Source organism: Fusarium phalaenopsidis, assembly GCF_050370095.1.
Source record: "Fusarium phalaenopsidis strain FUZ10S chromosome Unknown contig_32302, whole genome shotgun sequence".
Lineage (NCBI taxonomy): Eukaryota > Fungi > Ascomycota > Sordariomycetes > Hypocreales > Nectriaceae > Fusarium > Fusarium phalaenopsidis.
The window spans coordinates 5,600,781-5,628,340 of NW_028145405.1; the positions used below are offsets into that span (position 1 = coordinate 5,600,781).

Here is a 27,560-nt window from a genome sequence, read left to right on the forward strand (position 1 = left end):
AGCCCGACGCTATGGGAATCCGGGGAAGTTGGGGGAGGTCGAGCTCAAGGGCTTCTCCGAAAGCAGGCCTTGGCGGGTTACATGTGATGGCACCCATGCAAGGGAAGAAGAGTCCTGCGGGAATACCTTACAGGCCCAACGACGCCGTTGGGACACACACACAGCTCGCCACAGAAAACATCGACGGAGATGCCACTGGCTTCTCAGGATTCTACGCGATTTGGAGACTCTCCGAGCAAGTCCCGAGCCATATCTGATATCAAATTCCTTATCTACGTACGATCCACCTCCTCTGATACCTCTGATTCAAGACCGTGCTGATCCCACTAAACAACACCAGGCCCTCGGAACCAGATACCGATCCCTGCCCTCCCTAGTGAGACGTGCTGTAACCTGTTGGCCTTTGCCTCCGCACCATCCCTCCTCCTCCTCACGGAATCTCCGCAGCCTAGCCGCAATCCCTCCACCTTTCTCCAATCAGCCCCCCATGGTTCTAGTTCAGCTGCATGGGCCTCCCTGTTGGTCCGTTCTGCGGATTGACGCCACAAATGAGAGCCTCTAGCCCGTTGACTGGCTCCTCGGGTTCCGAACCCGAAGCATAAATAAGCTTCCCCGTAGACGATGCTCTCCCGTACAACCGGACAAGTCAGTAAGCAGGACCACTTACCGCCTTACCCGGGCTTGAAAAAAGATCACCGCGGAGCCTTCTACTGGCTGTGGCAACGTATTATCGTAGCCTAGCCCCGAAGCTAATCTGCCAAGGCTGCCAACAATTATGTATGCTTTGCAGTAGCCTACGAGAAGCGGGATATTTGTCAACCTCTACTAACACTTCAGACCATCATCTTCCAGCCCACCCATATACCTAGGTACGGGGAGTTCAAGTTACCTATCCTCTACAACCGAAGCTATCAAAAGGGGGGCAAAGCAGGGGCCAAGGTGATCATGCGGTGACGATAACGAGACCCTGGGAAGGGTAAGCAACAATAGCCGAGATACACAATATCCTGGTTTCTATTGGCAGCATCCCCGGTGGTTCGTGGGGTTCTGGCCACCCATGCTATTGCCGCAGTCGGGTGATCAGGATCACCGACGGTCTGGGTCGAATGTCGGAAGATGCCAAGAATCTGGATTCAGCCAAGATTTCAAGATACGAAAATCACTACGCGCGATTCGAGCTGTCTTTGGTGATGCCTTTTGATCACTTTTGGGATGTTGTGCTGCCGAATAATGCGGAACAACACCAAGGCTCCGTTTGATGCGAGGCCGCATCATTCCAAGGTGCATAGATGCAAACAAATCTTAGATGGGGTTGAAAGGCTCCTCCGAACTATTTTGGAGACCATACGGAGGTTCGCGAATCTGACCTCCTTCAGATGTCAGGCTCTTAGTCTCGCCTAGAATTTGCCGCCGACTCTCACCCTGATTTCAAAGTGTATACTTTGAGAGCCCAAGTTCTAGCTTGCGGCACACAAGTTGTGTAGTTTTCCGGGGGCATTGCATGAGTTGTACCGTTTTCTGGAAATCACTATGCATCTCAGGCTTGCATTTCTCCGTCACCCAGGCCGTCTTCATTACCTCTACGGCATCGTCATATCGTCCGGACTCGAATCGCTTTTGAAGTTCGCATAGTGCCTGCCAGTGCCAGATATGCATCTCTCTTTGCTATAAAGGGAGCCTAGATCGATCAGGAATACTCGATCACCTACTACTGACATATGAAGCTAGGACCTCTGGAGGGGGTCGATCGTCACCAACGAGGTGGCTTGGACCAGCGTTGCCCCTGGCTAATTCCTGTTCAGCCGTGGTTAGCTTAAGCGCTCACAATGATAAAGGGAAGGTTTCAATTCCGAGACAACTCAACATACCATATCGCGATTTCCCACAGCTTTGAAAGATGGTCATCTCATCCTTATCGCAGGCCAATAACGGGATGTCGAAAGATCATGATGACGATCGATCCCTAGACCATTCACTAAATTCAACTCAACGATTGAAAGGAAGAAACAACTGACCCAATGCCATCAAGGTGAAAGCGATTTGACATGCCAGTATAAACGATACATGTTGATGTTCTCTTGGCTGATAAGAATCCAGACCACGTGATCGGCATTGAAACCGATTCTCCGTAGACATCCCCTGTTACGTCGTAAGCGTCATTACCCAAATCAGAAGGTGTCGAAACATCCCCTGCTTAGACCGCATCCCTTGGACGATGAATAGCATCCTGATATCAGCAAGAGATGACATGTACAGAGCTGACCTCGCCTCAAGTCCAGCAAGGCGACAATCATGTGCGCGGTCGACCACACAAGGAGGGCGCGGCTGAAGCTTATGCAGCTAACTTGAAGCAGTAAAAGTGGTGAGTGTACAACAGGCTTCTAGAATCACTTTGCTAGCGTTTACTGGCATGACACTCCGTGGTTGTACACCATCATCGGCTTTGGTCACCGCTCGGGCGTCATTGGTTCTGTCTCCAACAATGACCTCGCTGCCCCTTTCGTTTCTGAGTCGGGGTTGCGCTAGGCAGCAGCATTGGTGTGATAGGTTGACCACCACCTCGGTCATCAAGCCTGGTCTCCCAAGACGTGCTACCGTAAGATCTCGCGAAATTCGAACAAAGTGGCGTCCTTATATTTCCACTCTTAGCCGCCTTACCTCTTAATCTAATTGGCTAACTTCTTTCCGGTTATTTCTAAAAGATCTGACTCATCAATTACTGTAAGCTGATTCGATAGCATGGCTAGCTGGCTTGCATTAGCCTGCATTAACTTGCATTAGTTGCACTTAGTTTTGTTCGAATTTCGCGAGATCTTACGGTACGTGTTTGAGGACGGCGATGGAGTCCGGATTCCGGTTCACACTCGATGCCCTCGTCTACACTCTCAGACGCTCGGACGCTCGGACAAGACTCGGTGTTGGTCTAGGACGGTTTCCTAATCCGCTTCACCGAACTCTTGTCCCTTGCGTCAACACTGGCTTCTCTATCCGCGCGAATATTCTCTACCTCTATGGCACATTGAGACGTGGGATTAGCCAAGAAGACGGGCAATCATCGCAGGAGGCGAGGGCCTTGGCGATGGCTGCGCCCCTTTCTACCTTGACTAATTTGGTGTCGACAACATTCGAGCTCGCTTCAGTCTTGGTGCAGCCATGTACAAGATGAAGCAAACCATTCCTTTCACTGCACTCGGTCCTCTTCACGAAACATATTCCGCATTTCTCCTTGTCATGGGATGGCTGCTCAACCTCCGGTCTCCCCCTCCCCCAGCCCATCTTATTGGCATGCATCAAACCAGCTAGACAAAGAGCACTCCGCTCACGCCTTCGCTGGGTTTTCCATCCCTTCTTTCCCTTGGACATATTGTCTAAACTTCTCAACCAGCCCTTCATCTCTCAGTTCCCACTGCCGCGAGCTGGTGTCCCTGGATACTTTGGTCTTCTGCCCGAGCTCCCCTCCCCTCCAGTCTCCCAACAGGATCAGAAGCTCAGGATTAGCCACGACCTTTTCACGGAGTATGTCCAATGTGCGAGCCCAGCTTCCGTCCCACAGGTTGATCATGTCCAGGAAAAGGTCACCCAATGACGGGCTCAGATCAAGGCAGAAACGTTCCAGCTCCTCTTGAGTGAAGACCATGCCTTTGATGTCGAGGTACTTGATACACGGCCAGTTGATCGATGCAAAGACACCGGTTAGGTGGCAGGGCTCTGTCCATCCGCTATCCCGGTCTACCAGACCGAAGCCACTTAGGTCAACCTCGACATTTTCGAGGCACTGGCCGGAGAGAACGGCGCTGAGGTAGGCCTCGATAAAAGCTCTGCCTTCAGATGGTATGTAAACCGTCTGGGCTTTCTTGTGATACTCCCACCCCGCGCCTACGAGCTGAAACTGCTTCAGCTGCTGGTACGCCGCCTGTAAGTCACGCCACGCAGCAGCGTCTGGCGAGATGTCAAGGCCAGGACAGATGTGTGAAAAGTTGCTCCGAAATGGGAGGCAGGAGAGGTGAAAGTACTTGAGTGATACACCTGCTTTGTGCAGGGCGATGGGGAGCTCGGAGACGATCTTGGCCTGCGGGAGGCTGACCTCGCCGTCCATATGATCCAGCGAGGCCCAGGCGTGTGGATCTGTCAGAAAATTGCAAAGCCCATCTGTGTCCTCGAAGACCTCCCAGTAATTGCCAATGTAGTCGTCCCCATTGTCGTGGCTGGTACCTTGGATACTTAGAGACAACGGCTGCTGGCCTTTGGGCAGTAAGGATGCGAGGGTGTTGACAAATGTCCCCTTCTCAATCAGTTGAAGCTGCTCCTCGTGTAATCTGGCGTATTCTTTGTGGCTTTCGAGTAAAATCCTCTGATAATCCAGGACTTGTTCATCCGGCTCATCGCCATCTTTACCTTCGATGACATTATCCCAAGCTCGCCTCATGGCCGTTCGGTTGTGCATCTGCTCGGCAGAGGCTCTTTCGAAGTTAGGTGAACCGTATCCAAAACACATAGCTAGTTCATCTAGGCGATCTTGACTCTCAAGAATGCCAACCAAGGCGTCATCCTTGATCTTGACGAACTTGGCCAAGTCGGCGGCGAGCTCAGCGGGGCGGTACTCGAGAGTGACGCCGAGGCCAATGACTCCACTAGCAATCTGTCGATTACTCAACAGTTCCTCAACACGGCGTAGCGATTTTCCTTCAAGATCAGCTTCCACGACCGGGAAAAGAAGTGGTGAAGCCAGATCGTGTAAGCGACGACACGTCAAACGCAAATTGCAGATAGTTTGGTCGGGACTTTGGCCCCAACAATTCTCCCACTGGACACGATCTTCATCTACAAATTCATCATTTCGGAAGTAATCCAGAATTTGGACGAGAATGTCTATAGGGAGGGAGGCCAGGTTGGCGGGTTGTAGGTTGGGAAGAGGCGACACTTGTTGCTCCATCGCGCTTGCTGTAGTCTGAGATAGTGGTAACTAGAAATAGAAGAAGTGGGGAGCTAAGAAAAGAGCTACAATGAGTTCTTGTACATAATCTATTAACCGTTAAACTCAAACTTGAGCCAGTCGGGGTGACTCATTGACCTTTTGAGGCGTTTATCTGGTGGGCCGTGAGATGCCGTGTTCCGAGCTGAAGAAATGGTTCGATAGACTGAACAGAGGATGAAACAACAAAAATTACAGAGGGAAATGCTCATCTAGGAGGATAGAGGATATCATGGTATTGTATCAATACCTCTGAAGTGCTCTTTCGAATATCTACCTGTCCTTCTCCCAAATCGGCCAGCCTTTTGTCGCAACACCTTGTGCGCCCAAGTACCGTCTTCGGCTCTTCTTGTCTATGCGCTCTAAGTACCCATCTCTCAAATCACAGTTTTGCCCGTGGTTCCTCCTTCTCAACCACCTGCTTAAATGCCTTTTCAACATCATGCTCGCTGATCCACGAAGGATCCATCCTCTGAGATACCCGCTGTCGAAGCTGCTCATCCGTCTCAATCTTGGCCCGCTCGATGTTCGTCTTTTGCCCAGCTAGGTTCTTGTGGACGACGCCCAAAAGCCTGTTGACGTGGGGTTGGCGGGTGGCCTCGTATATCCTGAAGATCTCGGCAATATCTGCCTTGGTGGGCTTTTCTGTGTGAGTAGAAGATGCTGGCCAGACGTGGTTGAGAGCGCTGGAAAGGGCGTAGGCGTCATCAATAGCCAGGGAGCCTCCAGCAGCAAAGGCACCGCCGTGGGTGTGCGCGGCATCACCGACAAGCGTTACTCGGTTGGCAAACGACCACGTATCAAGGGCAGCGCCTGCATAATTTGGGAACAGTCTGACATATGGAGCTGCATCAATGAAGGCGCGGATAGTTGGGTTCCAGTCCTGAAGCACAATCAGTGAACGTTACATCATAGAACCACGTTTTACCCACCTTGTAGATGTCCTTGAACTGCTCAAGGTTTCCGAGTTCGTCCCATTTTGCGTCCTTTCCTGGAGCATTGGGGTCTGAAGGATCTGCGTGGAATCCTCCGACAGTGGTGAAAAGGCCCTTGCCTAGAGGTATGAACATGAGCCAAGGTACGACAGGTATGGAGTGTTATCTTACCCAGGTGCGAGTGAAAGAAGGTGTTGCCATGACCAATCTAATTCAGAAGTGAGTTAACTGATCAAAAGTTTGGGCAAAATGATGAGTTTGAAACTCGGAGCTGGCTGAGAAACGTCAAGCACTTACCCAATGCGTTGCATCCTGAGGGAAATCGAGGTCTCCCAAACGAGAGGCTTCAAAGCTTGCGCGGAGTGCAACCCAACCACTCCAGTGCAGCTCATGGTTTGGGACAAATGACTTGCGTACGGCCTGTATTTTGATCAGTAATGGGACAGTTATTATTGAGGCTTCACGCACCGAACGAATTCCATCCGCTCCAATGACAATATCCGCCTTGGCAGTTGAGCCATCCTCAAAGTAGAGCGTGGCACCAGTATCGGGATCAGCCTTGACGTCGACAGTCGTCTTGTTCAAGTGAATGATCTCTTGTGGGAGATTCTCGAGCAGAGCTTGGTGAAGATGGGCTCGGTGGAAACGCGCGGTAAAATGCTTCTTGGTAGTGACTGTCTTGTGCACATCGCGATCGATGACTTCTTCAGTCTTCCAGTGTCGGTAGATCATGGGAAAGTCTGACTTTTGCCGCTGAGATACACCCTCGGCGAGGGCATTCTCAACCCCGAGCTTCTCCAGAGTCCTTAGGCCGTTAGGACCCAGGGCAATGCTGGCGCCAATCTCCTTGAACTCTGGGGCGCGCTCGTATACCTGGACGCTGACTTGGGGATGCTTGAGGAGGGCGATTGCGGTAATAAGCCCGGCAATTCCTCCTCCGGCGATAGCGATCTCGAGCTTGGGAGATGTAGACGCGGCTTGCTCGCCGGTGTTGGTTGTGGTGGCCATGATGAGTGTGCTTGTAGTCAACTCTGCTCCTCTTTGCCGGTCAGCATATCAAGATTCAAGAAGTAGGGGAGTATGGCGAATTTGAGTACCTATATGATAACGGTCGGTGTATTACAAACCCGGAGCCGAAGACGCAGGTTGCACTGCGATGCTATCTCGAGCACGCCATCCGTAATCCCCGCCTATTCCCCACGCGCGCCTAGTTCTCGGCGTAGATAGCCAATACAGACAAGAGGTTTCGGTGCTATAGGCAATGATGCCATCAGCGCAGCCGATGGTGAAGACCGAAATCGCAGGACATGCTGCTGTTGTCAATCCACGAATCACGACTGGTGCTTGTATCATGAGCTGTCGCGCTTAACACTGAGTTAACACCGGTATGGACTTTCGGCCTTTGAGACGTACGTGATGGTTTGGCGAGAGCGTTTTCGTGTTGAGGTTGACCTAAAACCTCTCATGGCCGGCAAATGGTAGTATCTCGAGGTTGATCCCAAAGTCTTAGCCAGTCGCCGTTAGGAAACGATGGTCCAAGATTGCTGTAGTTTTTGGCTGAGGTGGGCAGTCGGAGAAGAAACTCAATGGCGTTCTTATACTCGAGCTTCGCCTCTAGGGAGATAGCCGTCTTCTTACGTCAATGGATGAGGCCGAGATGCTTCTTGGCTGTCTGCTTCTCCTTCAGGGTCAGGGGCTTCAGGGCGACTCAACAAAGATAAGCCAGCTGTAACAGAACTGAAGCTTGTGCCCCAGTTTCAATGACACAATAACAAGTCAATATGGTCTGTAACCGCAATAAATGACGGTGTGATAGCCTTGAAGGATAGTAAAGAGAGAAGAAAGAATAAAGTCGTGATACCCTCAACACTATTTCAGAGGCTTGGACTCTACCGACCTGGACCGGCGCTCAAATAAATGGCACCCAAGCGTCTCATCAGAGCCTCGCCCTCAGGGTAGAAACGACGCCCTAGGGAGTAAACGGACGTAGAGGTCAGTGAAAGCCTAACTCGCGAGTCCGGGTTGAACGGCAGCGTTCGTGGTTGTACCAGATACCTCAATAACAGCTCGTAAGGTTGAGACATACTCACGTGATAACGTGAAAATTGGCACGTCTCAGTCAAACCCGTGTGACGCAATTGGTTAGCGTGTCAGACTTTTAATCTGAAAGTTCGTGGTTCGAGTCCGCGCACGGGTGTTTTTTTTTTTCACATTTTTGCTATTCTTACTTTTTATTTGATCTCTTCTACCCTGTGATAGCTTGACAGCGATATTTCTGATTACGATGTCTTCGTGGAGGGAAATCCGTTGGATGCTGCGTTCTTGGTCCGTGCGGCGGACCCACATGCAGACGTACTTCAGCAACTTGCAACTATCTTGGATTGAGCACTCTTCAACGGGAGGTATTGGGACAGTACTTGATTCTTGTCAATCTAACCTTCTGGAGGATTAAGGTATTCTTCAATCAACTGGTCTTCCTGTTTGGTTGCGTTCCGGCGATGATCCCGTGGCGGTACGGACCCTTCATCCGACTAAATACCACACATGCTCACTAGCCTTATGCTTCTTAGACCTAGCATTTGGCAAAATCCCACACATCAAGACTTCTTCTATGTACGGTGAATACTTTATTCGAAAGACTCATGTGTAGATTCGATCTAATTGTGAAGCATAGACTTGGCTCTTATCGGAAATAGTGAACTTAAAGAAGTGAGAGTTACGTCCGCGATGAGAACATCATGGCGAAGGGCTCGGGCTTGAGCAACAGTATCATGGAGCAGAATCAGAATTAATTATAACAGCGTGTCTCTGTGAGAGCTTTGCCTAAGCAATCGGCGTGACTATAAGTGGAAGTTGAATACATGGACTCTTTTCTATCGCCACGAGCTCTATGTATAGTTGGATTATCCACTGATGACATCAGAACCATATTGCAACTAGCCGTGAACCTGCTCCAGAGAAACTCCTCAACCTTACGACTCTTCGTAGCCGAGGCCTCTGAAGTAAAAGTCCGTGCTCTTGTTTCGGTTGTATGGATCTCACCGAGATGATACGCAGATATTGCGGTGAAATGGACAACTCAACCCTGCATGATTGCTGGCATCGGATGATGGGTGGGGTGATCACATGACTTGGTATAGACAAATAAAACCACCAAGGGAGATGCAAACCCCTCCTCTCAGGTCTCCATTCCCAACAACAATTCAACAAGATCCACCGAGTGATATTCTCCCATCAACAAATTGTGAGACAACTTGGAGCAGATCCTGACATAAGAAGCTCACAGGATCTACTATAGAACTCATATCTCGGCAATTTATTCATCATGGTCTACACAATTGTCGTTCACCTCTACGCCAAGGATGACCAGGAGTGCATCGATAAGCTTTCGGCCAAGCTCATCGAGGCTAGCCGGGTCTACTCCAAGGACCAGGAAACCATTTCCTGGTTTGTGATGCAGGACATCAAGGATCCCCGTGCCTTCACAATTGTTGAGCGATATGAGCAAGAGAGCGTACGTATCTTACTGTGGCAAGCTTCTAGTGTGATTACTGACTTGGAGCGATTCAGAGCCAGAAATATCACCTCGAGAACCCCTACTGGAAGACCTTTGATCCTTACGTCATTCCCCTGTTGGAGAAGCCCATGGACCTCAGGAGACTGGAGGAGCTTGATACCAGCAAGGATGTTGTCGTCCCGGAGTAAAACCTTGGCTGAATAGAGCTGTCATATACAAATAACCTCTCATAGGGGCTTCTTTTTAGTCTTGTATATTGCATGCATTAGAAGACTTATACCTAGCTGCATCATCAAAGGTTATAATTATTATCTGCATTGATAATATCCTGTCATCATTGCAGATAATAATGTCCTCTCATGATGCAGCTAGGTATAAGTCTCTGATGAGTGCAATAAAAATTGTGTTTTTTTAATACAGTTGAAGCCCGGTCCTTGATGGCATAACTGAGCGAAGAGATAGTTGTATTACAACAACTAGATGATCTAATAAGAAATTCGAATGGCACAAAAACGCCGTTCCTGAACGAACCCCTAGGGTTCCTCTTTTAAGCTGACCTGTAATAAGTGGAGTGTCCATACTATACCCAATCGCCATCCGAAAGCACATGATGTAACCTGACCTATGAATCCTGCTCCTAATGGCTGTATTTGAGCTCTGGATAGTCTGGCAATGGCCAGCCGCCCTTCTCTTCGCTCGAAAACCTCGAGAATAATGCAGGAATACGAAGAAGACAAACCAACCAGGCAACCCAGTGAATAATAGCAACGCCCCAGTGCGAGTTGGGAATCGTCATCCGAATAGCAGTTGCGTTCACATTCTGGATCTCATTGACGAATGGGCGAAGTGTTTTGTCGTAGTTTGCCAAGGCCAGATATAGGTCGTCGGGGTTTCGACTCAGTTCACCCGCCAGCACGTATGCTCCGACAAAGCTGCCCGTGGTTCCCATGCCGCTGAAGGGGGATGGGCAGTGTGCTGCGTCTCCTAATAGTACCACCCGGCCTTTGTGCCATGTGTCGACACAGACTTGAACCACCTCTTGGCTGTAAAAGTTGTCTGTCGTCTTCATTCCCTCAAGAAACCGATCTGACTGCCAACCGCAACCCCGAAACTTTTGGGCCCAGAACTCTTTTTGTTGCTCAACCGATGCCCTGTGTATACTGGCTGTTTCAGGAGTATCGTCTTTGAGAACGAAGTAGACTTGGGTTTCCGTTGGGTTGTGACTTCTGCGCATAATCATTCGGCCACCAGCAGCAAGATATGTCCTGCGGATGTTGTTGTCTGCCTCCTCACGCGGGATGAAGTAATAAGCCATGTGAAGGCCCAGATGACGGTAAGGATCTTGCACTCCGGGGTGAATTGCCTTCCGGATTCTTGACCCTTGGCCGTCAGCTCCAACCAAGAGATCGAAAGTGTCGGATGTGCCATCGGAGAAGTGAGCAAGAACTTCCTTCTCATCCTGCTCGAAGCTCTCGACAGTCTTGTTAAACACGTAGTTGACGTTGTCCTTCGTTTCGTCGTACAATAACCGAACAAGATCCCCTCGCATAATCTCGTACTCGGATGTCAGAGACTGAGCGCCCTTCCCCGACGTGTTGGCCATGATCGTCCCGATGACTTTGCCATTCGAGTCAACGAATGACACACCGGCTTCATCCACTAGCTTTGACCGGACGGCATCAAGGAGACCCATGCGTTTGACGACCTCGATGCCTTGTTCGCGAAGGTCGATTTGTGCGCCTGTTGCTCTGAGTGCGGGAAATCTCTCCACAACGGTGACATGATGGCCGTCGCGAGCGAGCCAAAAGGCTAGAGCTGGTCCGGCGCAGCCACCGCCACATATGAGGACTCTGAGGGGAGCCATGCCGTGTGGTGTTTCTGGGATGGAGGGTAGAGGTGTATTGCAGTTCAGAATCAAGGCAACTTTAAGGATAACCGTAGAAGAGGTCTTGGATTGTGTTCAGAACTACGTGTCTGATCGAGTGAAGCGGGCAAAGATGTCAATAATAGTGAAGCCGGTGAGGTGACATTGTCGGATAATCGGCTTCGTCACGGTGTAAGACGGCGCCCAGCTAGACGTAAAGGGGAAATTCCCACCAAGCCACGCGGCAGAGAGAACCAATGACATCATAGACAGCTCATGAATTACAGCTTCATTGCTACTTGCGTTTACAACATTCCTCCGAAGCTTACAGGGAATGTCATGGGTTCAGAGAGATGACTCAACAACCCTTGTTGTCAGCCCTTCCGCTGCGCGTTTTGTGACTGAGATAACTTGGGATTATACGCGGCGCATTAGGATATAGCGCATATATCACCCATCTATCGCCTTTGTTCATGAGTGATTAGCTCATCTTGAACTCTTGGAAACGTACCAGATCGCTCAGTGGCTTTAGGTCCACCTTCCAGGTCAATAACTCCAGGCTATCCTTCAACCAATTAGTACCCAAATCATTTGGAGTAGAATACATTAAACCAAAGACTCTGAAAGGAAATAAGAGCAAAGACAAAAAAAACATACAACAGCGGGGATTCGCTGATCGTCACCGACTCAACTACTAATCCGCCCCTCACTGGCTTGACTATGGGAGAGCGGACGGGATCCCGTATTTTCCAGTGGGTATGGTCGTATGTGCTTGAGACACAGTCTGGATGGCTTCATCAATGCTTCTGTAGCGATGCGTGAGTGCCCCTGATCCCCGGCACAAGGGTTGCAATGAGCATGTGTATAAGGGGTAGGCATGGACCACTGGTCTCGACACACCTAGCCGTGGCTCTTCTCGTTTTCTGAGTTTGCAATTCTGCTGCTTTTTATTAACTAAAAGATCGAAATGCCCTTCACTTCGTCTACATATCACGGCTTTGGCCCCCACCCCTGATTGGTCCAACAACCCCATCTTCGCTACGGATGCTTGTTGGTGATAATCGGGAATGGTTGCCAACTATGGCCTTATCGAATTATGGTTTGAAATATTGGTACAAAAGGGTTTCGGGTATCCGATCTTTTGTAAGCAGCCGACAGGTTTGTCAAGTCAGATGGTCTGTAAAAAAGGACTCCTCTTTTGCGACGGAGCAGATCTGCTTGGGGTCGTGTCTCTTGTTCCAACATAATGGCAACGTACTGATGAACTTGAATTCCATGAATTACGTAACTTTGTCCCCATCTGGAACCTGGGGGACTGGTAGAAAGATATATAAGAGTGTCACCTCAAGTCCCGGTTCCAACCGTTGTCCCCCACTCTTGGCCGAATCCCCCCCATCTTTGTCGGCCAAGCCAGCCGATGTAGGAGACAAATGGCTGAAGCAAGATAAGAGGAACCAACTGAGCGGGGTTAACTCGGCTTCGATACGCCGATTGAAAGCAAAACTCTCGGGCTGGCATGTACTCGTGCCGGTTTATTCTTTAACATCTTCACAGATTCTCTGCGAGCCTCAAAGTCTGCGACAAATAACTGTTACCTTCTAGAACTCTTCAACTTATTTATTACCATGTCGACACGCGATTGGAAAACGATTGTCGCTGAGAAGCGACTGCAGCAATCTGAGGCCATTGCTGCAGCGGAAACGCAAGCGCCTTTGAAGGGGCCCAACCTTGAGCACGCCGCGAATGGGCAGAATGGGTTTTACTCAATCACAGATATCAGCGATGCAGCGACTCTGACTGGCAAAATTGCCCGTGGTGAGGTTACGAGTGAGGCTGTGACGAGTGCCTACATTGCACAGTATGCTTCCCAGGTTTGAGGACAAGGAATTGGCGCTGACTCATATTAGGGCGATTGAAGCACACAAGATGGTAAGGCGACTTTCAACGCAAAAGACAGCTAGTTGATATGATGATAGACAAATTGGCAAGCAATGTTGCCTTAAAAGCCAGCTGGAAGAATACTGACATCGTCCAGTCTTACCGAAGTTTTGTTTCAAGAAGCATTGGAACAGGCAAAGAAGCTCGATGAATTTTATGCCAAAGAAGGCAAGACAGTAGGACCTTTACACGGCGTCCCAGTTACCCTCAAAGACCAATTCAACGTCAAAGGCCATGACACGACACTGGGCTATACCAGCCGAGCCCTTAAACCTGCTTCTGAAGATGCCATACTAGTCAGCATGTTGAAGCAACTCGGTGCCATCATAATCGCCAAGACCAATCTTCCACAAAGCATCATGGTCAGTTCAAGGGAGTGCTGGCTTTAGTAACAATACTGACCCCCCGTAGTGGTGTGAGACTGAGAACCCGCTCTGGGGTTTGACGACCAATCCTATGATGCCTGGGTACACGCCCGGAGGCTCTACGGGCGGCGAGTCCGCTCTGCTTTACATGCATGGAAGTATGATAGGGCTCGGAACCGATATCGGTGGCAGCATTCGTATTCCTGCCCATATGATGGGTCTCTATGGATTCAAGCCAAGTGTAAGTGATCTCTTGTTGATGAAGCTTGACTGACAACAAACAGAGTTCCCGCCTCCCCTACACTGGAGTACCGGTCTCTACCGAAGGCCAGGAGCATGTACCCTCATCAATCGGCCCTCTTTCTCGTTCCCTCTCATCTATTCATGATATGATGAAAGAAACAATACTTCAGGAGCCTTGGACTAAAGATAGCCGATGCACACCAATTCCATGGCGGCAGGATGTCTACGAAAGCGCGTCGCAGCGAAAGTTAACCATTGGCGTCTTGTACGATGATGGTGTCGTAAAGCCTCATCCGCCTATTTCACGAGTCCTTGAAGAAACTGTAGCTGCCTTAACCGCAGAGGGCCACGAGGTGATAGAATGGAACGACAAGCTTCACGCAGAGTGTATCGAAGTCATGGATCTCTTCTATACTGTCGATGGAGGAGAGGACATCCGTCGAGAGGTGGAAGCAGGTGGAGAGCCCTTCATCCCACATGTCGACAAGCTGATCAACCGCGGCAAACCCATCTCGGTCTTTGAATACTGGCAGCTCAACAGGCGGAAGCGAGCTCTGCAGCAGGCATACCTTGAAAAGTGGAACAGCATCCTCTCTCCCCGAACTGGTAAACCTGTTGACGTGCTCCTCATGCCCCCCATGCCGCACCCAGCAGTTCCTCACCGAGCGACGAGGTGGGTGGGATACACCAAAGTTTGGAACTTTGTCGATTACACTGCTTTGGTGATTCCCGCTGGCAAGGTCAAAGCGGAAGACTGCAAAGAGGCTTCGGATCATACGCCGAGGAACGAGATGGATGAGTGGAATGCCAAGATTTGGGAGGAGAATAAGCAAGACATGGCCGAGAAGGAACTTCCTATCGGTGTTCAGCTGGTGGGACGGAACTTGGATGAGGAGAAGGTTCTGGCTATTGGGAAAGTATTGGACGATATGTTGCAGTGAAGGATCCATGCGGCCAAGTGAGAAGCTGTATTCCAATTAGAATATGCTACGGTTGTTACTGTACCGTCTGCGCTTTGATAACACCACAGAAGCCTGGATGATATATGATGGGTCTAGAAATTACCCAGTTATAAGCACCTTCAAGTTGCACGCGAAACAGCGCTCATTCGTATGGTTAGATTAAGGCAAGAACATTGCATAGCGAGACGTTGCTCATTATCCACACAACAAGAAATCTTCAACATATAGCCTTCCCGTCTTAACATCCTCGTCGACATCTTCTGCATAGTGCATAATGCTATGCACGTATGCATCGCCCACATATCGCCATATCCGAGACGACATGGGGTCCAAACCCTGATTGCCGTCTGTATCGTTGTTGCAGGTCGTGCACTCGGAAAGCACAAAAGGGGCTGGTGATCCAAAGACGACACAAACCCTATCTCCTGGAGCCACCGCACTTGGCCCAACGCCAAGTTGACCATTCTGTGTTATGAAAAGCCGCCTTTGTTCACAAGTCGCCCGCTGGACTGATTCATAGTTGATAGTGCTAGACTCTGAATCAACCAGACCGGCCGTTATAGCAAGCCAAAACTCCTGAATGATTCCTTCTCGGTCATCTGGTGACCAAGTTTTAGTAAACTCCCACCACGAACTTCTGCACTCCTCCCAGTCCGTATGAGTTACGCCTTGAGGCTCATACGCAGAGGGTGCCACCGCGGCGATGGTATCATGAGAAAACCCCTGCAGCCACAGCAAGCGTCCATTCTTGGGATGAACGCAGTTAGGAGCGCGGCGACCTCCATCAGCAGAGAATTTACCTTCCCAGAAGTTATGGGAATGTGAGCTAAAAGTAGAGCCGCAAAAGAACTGAGGGTAGTCCCCGAAAGGCTCAGACCATCTTGGATACCATGTAGATTGTTGTCCTCTCTGTTGTCGCTGGGTCAGGTTAAGGATCAACAGACTCCCATAATGATTGATCCAAACCTGAACAAATTCCATATACACTTGATCGACATTCTTGGAATAATCGACTTTGATAATTTGCTCCTCTTCGGGTAATAGCCCCAGCAAAGCGAAGAGTTTATCTCGATTGTCGTCTACCCGGCTGTTGCGAAATTCCCACGCCAGGTTTAAAAGGCCATATTCGTAAGCGATTTCTGACTGGTACTTGGAGCGCGTTAGAGCCATAGTTCTCGCGCGGGCAGTTTCAGTCGAGTGATTGGAATCGATATATGAGAGCTCAATTGTTTGGGCAAAGTTGGCCCAGGGGATGCGATGTCGGCCACACTGGACAATGATTTTTGGTGGCAAGGCAAGTTCTTGAACTGACCATAGGCTATTCCACCAAGGACGTGTGAGGAGTTCTGAAAAGATGTGTGCCGTACATCCCGAGTCATCTTCGAAACAGACGCCGGGTGACTCGTCGAACAGGGGGATAAGGCGTTTTAGTTTTCTCGGCGCGGCGCCGAGCCAAACAACGACTTGGAAAACCTCTCTGAGGATAGACTCCCTATCCTGTTCATTGCCTTTTCTTGTACTATTAGGTCCATCAGTGGACAAGTCTTCCATCCATAGGTTGCGTATGTCGTTGGCTCGGAGGTGGCGTAAGGCCATGTAGAGATGATCTGTGACCATGACATGATGGCCATCAACCTTGATAGTGCGACACAATTCCCTGTCACTGGAGTCATACGAAAGGACTTCGTACTGGAGCTCTCGTCCTGGTACTGAGACCACCTCGCAGTAGATGCTCGAGTCTGGCCAATGTTGACGAGGGAATAGCTTCAATAATCTTGTCTCGCCCGGGAACAGAGGTGCGAATACCCCGGCATTTTGCTTTCGAAGGATCTCGTTTCTCGATTGCCTCTGAGGACCAAATCGAACCCAACTTGTGGCGATGAAGTGAACAAGGTCTCCCCAGGCAGGATAGAAGAGGTAAGTTAAAGTCGCTTCTGCAAGATCCTTGGATCTCATGATAATCCAACAAATAGCATAGATGGGGCCGATGATGGGGCCTGCGAGCACCATGCAGGCAATTTCGCTTTTGGACCAAGCCATGTCGGGATACGAGGAGACGTTGGCCTCGCGTTGGAGTTAGTAGAATCTACTTTCGCTCAATTGTACATAGACGTGACAATATTGAAAACGGCATGCTGGGCTCCGAGGTCCAACTCCTGTAGGTAATATATATACCTACCGACTGTAGGCATCAAGAGGGGTCTGAAAATTCTACAAATAGCTACATCTCCAGGAATTGGGCTTGGAGTCAGTAGAATATTCTGCTGCCTTGTTGGTTCATGGCTTGATGATTGAAGGGGTGGATACGAGATACTTCATCCCAGTGAAGAAACATGTTGCGCTTACGCTGACGTCAACTGACGATTAAAATAGTAATCGCATGCAGCCACAGAACAAAGTCCAATATGATCCCATATCAGTCCAAGGCAGTGTCTGATTAGTGTGGTAGAGTCGCCTCACTGTCTGTCATAACGGCGAGGCTTCATTTCTAGACTACCGAGATAGTTCATTACAGGAAGAATGCGAATAATATCGAATGCTTTATATCTAAACTACAAAGAATTCCGGTCTATTTACTTTTATCAATCAACTTTTAAACTTTTACTTTCAACACGAAGCCCGTCTTTGAAATCCTAGCCGCCAACGCCATAAAAGCGCCGAGGAGAATGGAAGAGGCAGCGAACATCTCAGCCTCCAGATACCTCCCATCCGACTTGTTGATGATTGCACCGCAGATAGCCGGACCAGTGAGATTCGCAAAACTAACAATCCCCAGAATCATTCCCACGCGCGTTCCTGTTCTGCTCGGATCCGGCGTCATGGTTGTGGCCACAGCTGGGAAAAGGGCCTGGAGAGCCGCGGCGATGAAGCCGTAGATGACTGCAAATACGTACAGTCCACCGGTGGATTTTACTGCGGCCCAGCAGTACACGAGTAAACTCGAGCAGAAGCTCAATGGAATGAGTGCGTTGAGCATTCCAGTCCACTTATCGGCAATAAGACTAGGTGCGATGCGCCCAAAGATGCCAACGCCGTTGAGAATCATTAGCAGATAGATTGGTTCCGAGATGCCGACTTGATCGCGGGCATATGTACCAAGGTAGAAGAATGCAAAGTAGAGGCCCCAAAAGTTGAAGAACATGCTCATGGAGAAGAAGATAAAGGGCAGCTCAGTAAAAGCCGACTTGTCAATCCAAGGCCCGCTCTTCCGTGGTGGCAAGCGTGGCTCAAACCAAATAAGACAGGGTATGTATGTTGCGAGCATGACAAAGCCCATGGTTCGTAGAGTCCAGGGAAATCCGACGTTGTCGTAAAAGATGAGCCAGTTGATGAGGACGGGGTAGACGAGGCCGCCGACTGCCGCGCCAGCGGCAGCGAGACCGACAGCAAAGGCTCGGTACTTTTTGAAGTATTGAGATAGAATAGCCAGAGCCGGACAAAATGTGCAGCCGTTTCCAAGACCCAGACATACAGACTGCGCCAGGAATATCTGCCAGTACGTGGTACAGAGAGAGGTCATAAACAGGGCCAGCACCTGTAGAAACACGCCAAAGGCAAAGACGGGACGAAAGTAGCCGGCATCGGTCAAACGGCCTGTAATGACCCCAACAGAGAATAGCAAAAAGATCTGAAGACCACCGATCCACGAAATCGACGAGGCGGATTCATCGAGTGTCTGGGAGTAGTATTGCTGAAAGATGCCATAGCCATTCGCGACGCCCCATGTGTTGAAGAAGACAATATGTAGGAGTCCTGCGTGTAGCCATGCTTTAAAGCCTCCGTCGGGAGGAGGATTGGGATCTGGAGTTGGGGTTGTGTCTTGGAGTGACTGTTCCAGGTCTGTGGAGAGGTCATCGCCAGATGATGGTTCCTTTTCTTGACGTTTCATAGTAAATGATACTGCATCAATGTTTCTGATTTCAATTGAATTAACATGACAAAGATCAGATTGGCTTCCCCTCTTCTTATAAGTCACCCACGCCCTTCATCACTCTTGGCCTCGGGGCGTCTATCCCGTTTCTGCCGATGGCGCCTCTATTCCCGTGATACCCGTTATTTCCGACATACCCGCCCTTGGTCAGCAACCCAGCCCCCCCAGGCAAACGTCACTTCAACTTTTCTCCAACTACCGAACGAAAAAGAACAATGCCTCCGCTGCAGGGTCGCAAACGCTCAAAGCTCGCGTGCGAAACGTGTAGGGATCTCAAACGCAAGTGCGATGGTGCTCAGCCGTGTGCGGCCTGTGTGCGCTTCGAGTATGAATGTGTATACAAAGGGCCTAGGAAGAGGAGGACCGAGCAGAGTCACGATCCGGTGCAGTCTTCACCGGCTCAAGAGGTTCAACCTTTGCGTAGTCCGCACACAACCTCGTCACCTAATCATCTCCGGTCTCTAGAGGCAAACTCGGGGGCCGCGTTCTTGCGGAGGTTGGCTCTAAGGTTGGATCCCAAGAATGCGCCTCGGATGCACACGTTCGCTTGGAATGCCTTTCTCGGGGCTCGGAAGACGGGGGTTCCTCCTGTTTGTCGGCCAATCACCGACATGTTATCCCAGGCGGACATGCAGAGCTTGGCGGCCGTCTACTATGAAAAGGTGGACACGATCTATGGTTTCATCGACCGTCAAGATATCCAGCAACATATCGAGAGCAGATGGACCGTCGGTGAGGGTCAGTCTTATGATGCTGTCCTCTGCGGTATGGCTGCTCTCGGCTGTCTACACTCCCAAGTAGAGCCCATGCCCGTGGAGCTCGACCTGGTAGAGTCAGCACGCTTCCTACTCGAGCAGACAATGTCCGACATCCCCTCCGCGATCGACGTCACAGCGTGGATCCTCCGTGTCGTGTACCTCCGCGCAGTGGGAACCCCCCACACAGCCTGGATGGCTAGCTGCACCCTCATGCACCTCGCCGAAGCAGCTGGTCTGCACTGGGATCCATCAGATGAATCCGTCCTCCCATCACCAGCGCCCGAGGTCGACGCAGAAATGCGAAGAAGGTTGCTGGCCGTCGCGCAGCACCTCAACATCTGGATCTCATATGACATGGGACGATCAAGAGTGGCGCTCTGCAACGCGACCATGGAGATGCCGTCTGTGAGACCAGGCGACTTCACGGTCGAGCTGATGGAGCTGCTCCCTCTGTCGGCAGACCTCGATCCTCAAAAGGCACCCGCAGCCTCTGATCTGGAATCATCCCTAACGGCTGTATTAAGCCGAGTTCACTCAGTCCCTCCATCGATCCTCGCCCAGTGCAACCTCACACTATGTCTCTGTCGTCGACTACAATCCATGAACACCTCCTTCACAGGCACCATGCTCGATCAAATCCTCTCCATCACCGCCAAAGGCATAGAAGCCGCTCAAACCATCCTCAACGCCCGCTCCCCATGGCACCACATGGCCAACGTGCCCTTCCAAGTCGTCTGCGTCCTCTTAGCCATCGACACCGTCTCCTCAATAGCCCAGCTCAAAGACGCAATGCAGTGTCTCAGCAATGTGGCGACAGTCTACAACACGGATGCGACGAGAGAAGCACTCAACACGGCGTCGCTCCTCATACTTATGCATCAGAAGCGCAAGGAAAAGTGCGCCTCGGACCTCAACGACATTCTCAAGCTCTTCCCTGTCGCTCCGCTTCAAGAGGCGCAGGCCGAGTTGCCACCGCAGCAGATGGACGACATGAGGTGGCTGAATAGTTTAGCAGGGGACTTGTCAAGTCTAGATTACTCTGATTTTGACCGGTTCCTTTTCCCAGCCATGTTCTAATCACGTTGGTTCCTTCGATTGATAACAGAACGGTTACTTATTTAAGACTGGCCAAGGCTGAGATACTTGAAGGTCAACAGTCTCTATTAACCTATCAACTCCTTTGAAACCTGCCCAAAGTGCGCCATATCCATCCCGTGAATAGCCCTCGATGTCAAACCCCAACACAGCCTCGTCTTGAACAAGGAAAAATAATCACCCAAGCTACTCACCGGACCTTGCCGTGATGTGCGTCAAAAAGTCCTGACCCAACGAGAGCATCCACGATACATAGATCTCCGTCACAAGCGGAGAGCCATAGTCCATTGGATCAAGTTTGTCCTCGGCGACCAGTATCTCTCGTCTGGCCAGATAAAAGAGCACATTGATGTTGTGTTGCCGGACTGCTTCGTGCTCGGCCTTGTCGTAGGCCGCCGCCGCGGCTTTGCGCACCGTTGCCAGGGTATGCCCATCACCAAATTCGACAGTTGATTGTGGTTGGTATGTGCCCTGATCGTTCATCCACGCCCAGTAGATCCTGTGTCGCTGGGGGTCAAAGGACTGGATCCCGAGTAGAGCCTCTTTGCCGCGCACATCCTTGTCCGGATGACGGGCAGAAAAGACACCAATGACAGCGGCCTTCTCTACTGGGTTGTGGTACGCAAGAGTAGGAGGATGGCCCAGGGTTTTTCCGTCCCAGCCTCGGCGAACCAGGTCCATGAAGCTGGATAAGATCGATTTGGATTGACGCGCTGGCAGTTTCTCCTAGTTTGGATGCAACTCGAGGTATTGGCGTGCAAAACTGTCGATTCGCGCATGTGCTTGGGATGCGATAGCTGCGAGAGCGGCGAGACCATCGCGATCGTAGACAGACATCTGAATTGTTGTTAGTAGACGCCAAAAAGGGGACGAGGGTATTGTACCGTGATAATGATGCGAGAAAGATGATGGTCTGGAGAGTTAATGCTGGATGGTGTGTATCTGGTCAATCGCTGAAGACTGATGTCTCAGGAAGAAAGGAAGAGCAAAGGATAAGATTTGCAGTTGACAGTTCGCGCCTGCCATAGTTCCCTTGACGGATATCGCGCACCGGGTGACTGCTTCCAAGTTGGTTTGACCTGCACCCATAACACGGCAGTTGCCAAGGCGCGCCCACATGATTGCGTTCTATTTGTTCTGGCGACAAGAAGCAGAGAGGCCATGCTATGTCACATTAATAGTCCAAAGATTCCAACTCACTAGGATCATCTTTAGAATGATACATTTCCACGTCGTCTGGGAACATCTCCTCCAAGATTTGCCAGATCCTCCGACGATTCTTGAGTCCAGGAGGAACGACAAGCCCAACTTGGTGATAATCCCAGGCGGTGTGGGCGTTCTTCCCTTCCTCCATAAACGCAACTCGCACGGGAGCCAGCATCTGACGTGTGAGCCTTTCCCAATCCCAACCAACTCCTTTCTCAATGGGAGATGGCTTTCGATCAATGACTGTCAAGTCAAGGTCCCATAGAAATGGAATGTTGAGAAACAGCTGCTTCCAGTACGATTGCGGGGCCAGGTAGTTGCAATCTAGAGCGACAGACTCGACGAGAAGAAACGACATAATGTTATCCCTGATTTCTTGTGGCAAGGCCGTGAAATGCCGCGTGAACCGGGGAAAGGGGCTGGTTTGGAGAGCCGGTCGCAGATTACACATCAAGTCAACCGTCAACCCGGGAATGGAGATGGGATCAGCCTCCCACTATGAAATTAGTAAACATCCAGATCTCAAACTGGAGTACGCACCCATTCTTGTTCAGCGACAGGGCAATTCTCTTCAGACTGGTCAAAGAACTCGGGAGGAATGAAATAGCGCTCAAGGCCCAGCTCCAGGCCTTGCCATGTGCGATTCTTGAGAATGATTGGCAGGAAGCTCAGAGTGAGACGCCTGCTTTGTATTGTTCTTGTACATCGGCGTTCAAGTGTCATCCAGAGATCGCCAAGAGATCGAATCTCGCATACCGGCGAGGATCGCATGGCCCGGTTTGCCATATCTTCGCAGGAACGGTGTATCCCAACATACAATATCTGGCTTGCAGATGGATAACGCCGATCTGCCTCAATAACGTCCATCTCCTCTTGTGGAAACAGTGACTCGTCAGTGGAGAGAATCCGCATCTTTGGCGGGGGATCGGTCAGATCAGCAGCATGTCGAACAACTGTACTGTCTGGTATCAACGATATGGGTCCATGGCCGTAGTAGGGCCAATGGGGGCCTGAGAGAAGCACTGAGCCTTGTGCCGATATTTTGGAATACCAGCCTGGGGTGATATCTTCTGACTCGAGGGAGGTGTGCCCGAGTTTTACACCGCAGATGGTGCAGATGGGGGCTTTGGGGGCTGTAGCCATGGCCGTTAACAGAAGCGGGGCATGGAGTGGGGAGTTGAGCCTTGAGCTGTGGTGTTGAGGCTTTTTATGGAGCTCCGGAGGTTGGCTCCGGAAATGCCCCACTCCCGAAATCCGTTTGCAAGTCGAGGCAGGGACCAGGAGATGGGGCTCACGAAGGCAGAATTGCGGTTATAATCTGGACAGGAAAGTAAGTCGCTCTCCAGGTTCAAGGACTGCGATACGGCTGAGAAGGGTATAACTTTTGGTGGCGCATGTGTGGATGATGGGTCTTTTGCTGACGTCTATTGGAACATGAGAGTTTATCATGCTGAGCGACCGACTTGATCACGACGAATGGGGGAACGTCTGGTAAGTTTGGTCTAGATACGTTCGAAACTTTGGTATTGAAGATTAAGGTGATTTTTATGGCCTTTTTGCCTACATTTTCACCCAAGCAAGTGTACATTGACCATGCGTATAGTCATCACATCTGTCTGCATCATGCCCATGTTGTTCATTTCGGTTGTCCTCTGGAAGAACGTCGACGTCAGGGCCATGAGAAAGAAGGACCAAAGCTTGCTGTTTTGAGGGTCGAGTCCAGCCAAGCCAGGACGACGCTGCCCCCTTGCTCCTGGTGTATGGCTAGCTCAACTTTTCTAGAGTATGAACAGGTCGATAGCTACTTGCAAGACATCTGGAGCACTCAATTGGTACAGTTCGCGGTTTGTTTCCGGGTGGTGCCTTCAGGAACATTCACGTTCTTGACTACTCTTGTTCACTGGAGTCTTTCTTCTTCGACCTGTAGATGACTTGCATGCATATATAACTATATGCATCCTTCTATACCAATTCCCTACACGAATGCCTCGTCGCTCACCTCTTCCGGTACCAGATGCGCGACTGCCTCGTGTTCCGAATCTTCCTCTGCAACTGAAACACGCCATACATCAACGCCTCAGCCGTCGGCGGGCATCCTGGCACGTAGATGTCGACTGGGAGGATCCTATCAACACCTCTGAGGACGCTGTAGCTATAGTGATAGTATCCTCCACCGTTGGCACATGACCCCATGCTGATGACCCAGCGGGGCTCGGGCATCTGATCGTAGCAGAGTCGGACGGCCGTCGCCATCTTGTTGGTGACTGTACCGGCGACAATCATGACGTCGGATTGTCGAGGGGAGGCTCGGAAGATGATGCCCAGGCGATCTTGGTCGTACCGTGGCATCGAGACGTGCATCATTTCGATGCCGCAGCAGGCTAGGCCAAAGGTCAATGGCCAGAAGGAGCCATTGCGAGCCCAGGCGGCGATCTTGTCGAGGGTTGTCCTACAGAGGGGAGCTTGTTAGACACGCATGGGATAAAGCGGCAGCATTGAGTACGAACAAGGCATATTCCATGACATCTCTCGGCTTCACATCCGCGGTCAAGGCGGCGGGGTGAGGGTGGGAGCTGTCCTTGTTGGAGGTCCTTCGCTTCTGGTCAATTGGGAGGCTAATCGAAGCTGGCTGCAGTTGTAGCGGCCGCCGGGAGCTGATCAAGGATGTCGTCGAGGCCAATGGCCGAAGGGCAGCTGTAGTTCATCGTGTAAGTCAGTGTAGAAGACAGCCAGGTCAGTCACTCACATCTTGCCACCTGTAACCGAACCATGATGGGCCAATTGCACTCCCAGAAGCTTCACAAGGCTAAAATAGAAGGAGAGAAGAACGCTCGAGCTCGGGGCCACAACATTCCACTTCTGGTTATATATCTTCGGGTTCCGTATCGGGTCCGCGGTCGCCGGCCGGGAAATAGCCACATGGACCCACTTTTGGGGTGAAGGCCTCGGAGAATTCACACATGCCACTTTTGCAACCTCTCTCCTTAATCTCTTTCCGCAAATCAGATGCTGTTCAATTGTCCAGTCTGTCAGCGGCCTGTGGCCGATTCCCGCTCGGCCCGTCAGCACGCCTGTCCCTTCTGTGAGCGGACCTTTGGCAGAGTCGACGTCGCCCGCCGTCATGCCCGGACCTGTCCTGCCCGGGGGGACCGACCTCTGCCGCCCAAGGCCCGGCGCGGGAGGAAGCTTCGGGCCTGTGATAGCTGCTCCCGGCTAAAGGTGTCGTGCGACTCTGAGCTGCCGTGCGCGCGGTGCTCCTCCCGCGGCATTGCTTGCAGATACACCTCTCTCTGCCACGACCCGTCACATCGACCCCAGGCACAAGCCAATAACGAGGTAGAACCTGTTCGAGATGACCGCCTAAGTCTCTCTTTTCTCCTCCGGTCCACCGATCCCAGCAGAGACTCCATGTTTGACACGGTCGCTGCTGATCTTGAACGGGATCTGGCATCATCCACGGAGTGGAGACCAGATCTACCTACCACCGACTGTCTCTCTGGGACCATTGATCCGAGATTCCTCCTATTAGACTTTTCCAGCATACTTCTTTATGATGCCCCAGGCTCTCAAGGCACGTATGACGACACCATCAAAATCCCCCCCGACCTGAGCCTCAGTGTTTCAGCCGATGTCTTTGCCGCCAGAGTGAGCTCCATTGCGGCCGAGCTGCATGCTCTGGCAGCAACGAAGCCACATCTCAAAGACGAATTCGATCAATTTTGTATGAGAGGCTTCTTCAGCCCCGACCATTTTCAAAACACGCTGGATGCTTACATCCGTCGGCGGCATTATTATGCCACCTTCATCCACTGGCCGACCTTCAGCCCTGACAAGGTCGTGCCTCACCTCTTACTAGCCGTGTCGCTGGTTGGGACCTCGTACTTGCACTACCGTGTCGGTTCGACATTCACTCTCTCGGCAGCGCTGCTCGAGTTATCCGAGTTGTACATCTTTGACGAGTTGCAAAAGATGGTGGATTCCAGTACCGACTTGACCACCTCGAGCCAAGGGGTCCAGATCTGCCAAGCCGCCGTTCTCATCGTATCATTGCAGAGCACCCACCAAGGAGGGGCCCGCGAGAGGACCGCCACTTTGAGGAGTCCAGTGATCGCGGCCATGATAAGAAGGGGAAGGCTAGTCGGCTTCAGACACGACGTGCCGCCCTCGAAAGCCACTTGGTCTCAGTTTATTGAACATGAAACTCGCATCAGGCTCGTGACATGGGCGTTTATCAATGACTCCCTTCTCACGTTGTTCTGTAGCCATCCTCCGTCTATAACCGTCAAAGAGATGTGCGGGAGTCTCCCCTGTCCGAACAAGTTCTGGGAGGCGACATCTCAAACTGCTTTTGAAGAGCTACAGGGCGGCATCCAAACCAACCCCGCCTCCCCTTCCTCCTTCAGTCATGCTGTCTCGGCCCTTCTCAGTGAAGAGTGGACAGATTCCATCGCCGCCTCGTTTCAACAGCTGGGTCCTCCTAACCTCCATCACATCATGCTAGGTAAGTACCCCAACTAACCTAGGCTGGACCGACACTGATACTATGGAGGACAGCCTTCCAGTCTTTAATTTTCAACCACCGCACATCCATGCTACCAGCTAGTTCATCCGACATCCTTCTCAGGGCGTTAAATCGGTGGACCCCAATCTGGGATGCAGCTATGCAGCAAATCCCCGTTGATGATAGGAAGTGGCTGGGTGTTTCGAGATACTCTCCTGAAGTGGCTACCATATCTAAGAGGATCATAGAGGTGGGCGGGACTGAGGAGGGGAAGAACTCACCCTATCTTCAGTGTGTTGGGACATATGACATGGTCGCTTTTCACCAGTTTATCCGTAAATACGGGTTGGAGGGCCCGGCGGGCGCTGGGAAGAGGGATGGATGAAGATTGCCTAAAACCAGGTACTTGAGGAGACGGCGAGGACTGTATTTATATGACAATAGAGATGCAGCGTTATTGGAACTCTAACCAGCCCAAGCTGTCCATGTCCTGGCTCAACCATAGCCCAAGCGCAGAGTCAATCCCCATTGCGTCAAACTGTGACAGATCGAATGAATTCATCTGCTGGTTTTCTGCTCCTGCCGGCGCTTCTATTTGCGAAGGACCGGAGAGGCCTGTGTTCAGAGTCAGAGACTGAGTATCTGTTACTTGGTAAGATGACCAGCGTACCTTGACTGCGTGACAAGTCCATGCGACTTCTCAGCTCTTGAAGTGTTGATATACCACGTCTTGCTGCTTGAATGTGTTCCTTGTAATACTCCAAGATTACAAGACAGTGGCTCCAGGCGAGCTCGAACGCAGCCAGAGTTTCAGCGTCCACAGCAGGGCAGGTTCTAGCAGCAAGAAGAGTGATGGCGGAGGCAAACGTAACTAGAAAATCCTTAGCAACTATCCAGGGCTTCGACACAGTAAGGAGACCCACAGTATACCGAGTGCCATGCGGAACTTCTGTAGCTGGTGTCGAGATTGTGATGAATGTTTTCAATGAGTTGAAAAGCCGTCGTGACGCAGAGGCTGCAAAATCTCCTGACTAGACTCATATCCACGCTTTCTGTGGATCGAGTTGGGGACAGAAATTTTGATGGGAATTTTGTTGTCAAGAGTAGTAGAGGCCTCAGCAAGAGGACGCGGGTGTATAGATATCTACCCAATGGATTAGAAAACCGCGTCTTTATCCAGGGAGAAATAATCTTACCGGCAATTCAGGATCTGTTTTTGAATCGTAACGCTCACCTCCTGCTGCTCGGGTATTACCTCAGACCCAGTCTCAAA

The 27,560-nt window shown here is 50.9% G+C and overlaps 9 protein-coding genes and 2 non-coding genes across 11 annotated transcripts; 4 read left to right on the forward strand and 7 right to left on the reverse strand.

The window, feature by feature from the left end:
* Positions 1-3,319: 3,319 nt before the first annotated feature.
* Positions 3,320-4,933, reverse strand: LRP88_09087 (F-box protein; the record flags this gene model as incomplete). The annotated part of the gene is made up of 1 exon (XM_083245582.1): positions 3,320-4,933. The coding sequence occupies one exon, from the start codon at positions 4,931-4,933 to the stop codon at positions 3,320-3,322; it is 1,614 nt and encodes a 537-aa protein (XP_083100076.1).
* A 421-nt stretch (positions 4,934-5,354) lies between these two features.
* On the reverse strand, positions 5,355-6,915 carry LRP88_09088 (uncharacterized protein; the record flags this gene model as incomplete). Its single annotated transcript, XM_083245583.1, has 5 exons — positions 5,355-5,855; positions 5,905-6,026; positions 6,079-6,115; positions 6,205-6,327; positions 6,376-6,915. The coding sequence occupies 5 exons, from the start codon at positions 6,913-6,915 to the stop codon at positions 5,355-5,357; spliced, it is 1,323 nt and encodes a 440-aa protein (XP_083100077.1).
* Positions 6,916-8,030: 1,115 nt separating this feature from the next.
* Positions 8,031-8,104, forward strand: LRP88_09089. The gene has a single exon. It is a non-coding gene; the product is annotated as a tRNA-Lys (tRNA).
* Positions 8,105-9,232: 1,128 nt separating this feature from the next.
* LRP88_09090 (putative quinol monooxygenase) lies at positions 9,233-9,612 on the forward strand (the record flags this gene model as incomplete). The annotated part of the gene is made up of 2 exons (XM_083245584.1): positions 9,233-9,421; positions 9,478-9,612. The coding sequence occupies 2 exons, from the start codon at positions 9,233-9,235 to the stop codon at positions 9,610-9,612; spliced, it is 324 nt and encodes a 107-aa protein (XP_083100078.1).
* A 449-nt stretch (positions 9,613-10,061) lies between these two features.
* LRP88_09091 (uncharacterized protein) lies at positions 10,062-11,288 on the reverse strand (the record flags this gene model as incomplete). The annotated part of the gene is made up of 1 exon (XM_083245585.1): positions 10,062-11,288. The coding sequence occupies one exon, from the start codon at positions 11,286-11,288 to the stop codon at positions 10,062-10,064; it is 1,227 nt and encodes a 408-aa protein (XP_083100079.1).
* A 652-nt stretch (positions 11,289-11,940) lies between these two features.
* LRP88_09092 lies at positions 11,941-12,056 on the reverse strand. The gene has a single exon (XR_014475186.1). It is a non-coding gene; the product is annotated as a 5S ribosomal RNA (ribosomal RNA).
* Positions 12,057-12,913: 857 nt separating this feature from the next.
* LRP88_09093 (amidase signature domain-containing protein) lies at positions 12,914-14,775 on the forward strand (the record flags this gene model as incomplete). The annotated part of the gene is made up of 4 exons (XM_083245586.1): positions 12,914-13,146; positions 13,324-13,588; positions 13,638-13,832; positions 14,053-14,775. The coding sequence occupies 4 exons, from the start codon at positions 12,914-12,916 to the stop codon at positions 14,773-14,775; spliced, it is 1,416 nt and encodes a 471-aa protein (XP_083100080.1).
* A 2,614-nt stretch (positions 14,776-17,389) lies between these two features.
* LRP88_09094 (major facilitator superfamily domain-containing protein) lies at positions 17,390-18,651 on the reverse strand (the record flags this gene model as incomplete). The annotated part of the gene is made up of 2 exons (XM_083245587.1): positions 17,390-18,573; positions 18,627-18,651. The coding sequence occupies 2 exons, from the start codon at positions 18,649-18,651 to the stop codon at positions 17,390-17,392; spliced, it is 1,209 nt and encodes a 402-aa protein (XP_083100081.1).
* Positions 18,652-18,942: 291 nt separating this feature from the next.
* LRP88_09095 (uncharacterized protein) lies at positions 18,943-20,562 on the forward strand (the record flags this gene model as incomplete). Its single annotated transcript, XM_083245588.1, has 1 exon — positions 18,943-20,562. One exon carries the CDS (start codon positions 18,943-18,945, stop codon positions 20,560-20,562), a length of 1,620 nt encoding a protein of 539 aa, XP_083100082.1.
* A 204-nt stretch (positions 20,563-20,766) lies between these two features.
* On the reverse strand, positions 20,767-21,261 carry LRP88_09096 (uncharacterized protein; the record flags this gene model as incomplete). The annotated part of the gene is made up of 1 exon (XM_083245589.1): positions 20,767-21,261. The coding sequence occupies one exon, from the start codon at positions 21,259-21,261 to the stop codon at positions 20,767-20,769; it is 495 nt and encodes a 164-aa protein (XP_083100083.1).
* A 2,520-nt stretch (positions 21,262-23,781) lies between these two features.
* Positions 23,782-24,557, reverse strand: LRP88_09097 (NuoB/complex I 20 kDa subunit family protein; the record flags this gene model as incomplete). The annotated part of the gene is made up of 3 exons (XM_083245590.1): positions 23,782-24,235; positions 24,294-24,480; positions 24,533-24,557. 3 exons carry the CDS (start codon positions 24,555-24,557, stop codon positions 23,782-23,784), a joined length of 666 nt encoding a protein of 221 aa, XP_083100084.1.
* Between the last annotated feature and the right edge of the window lie 3,003 nt (positions 24,558-27,560).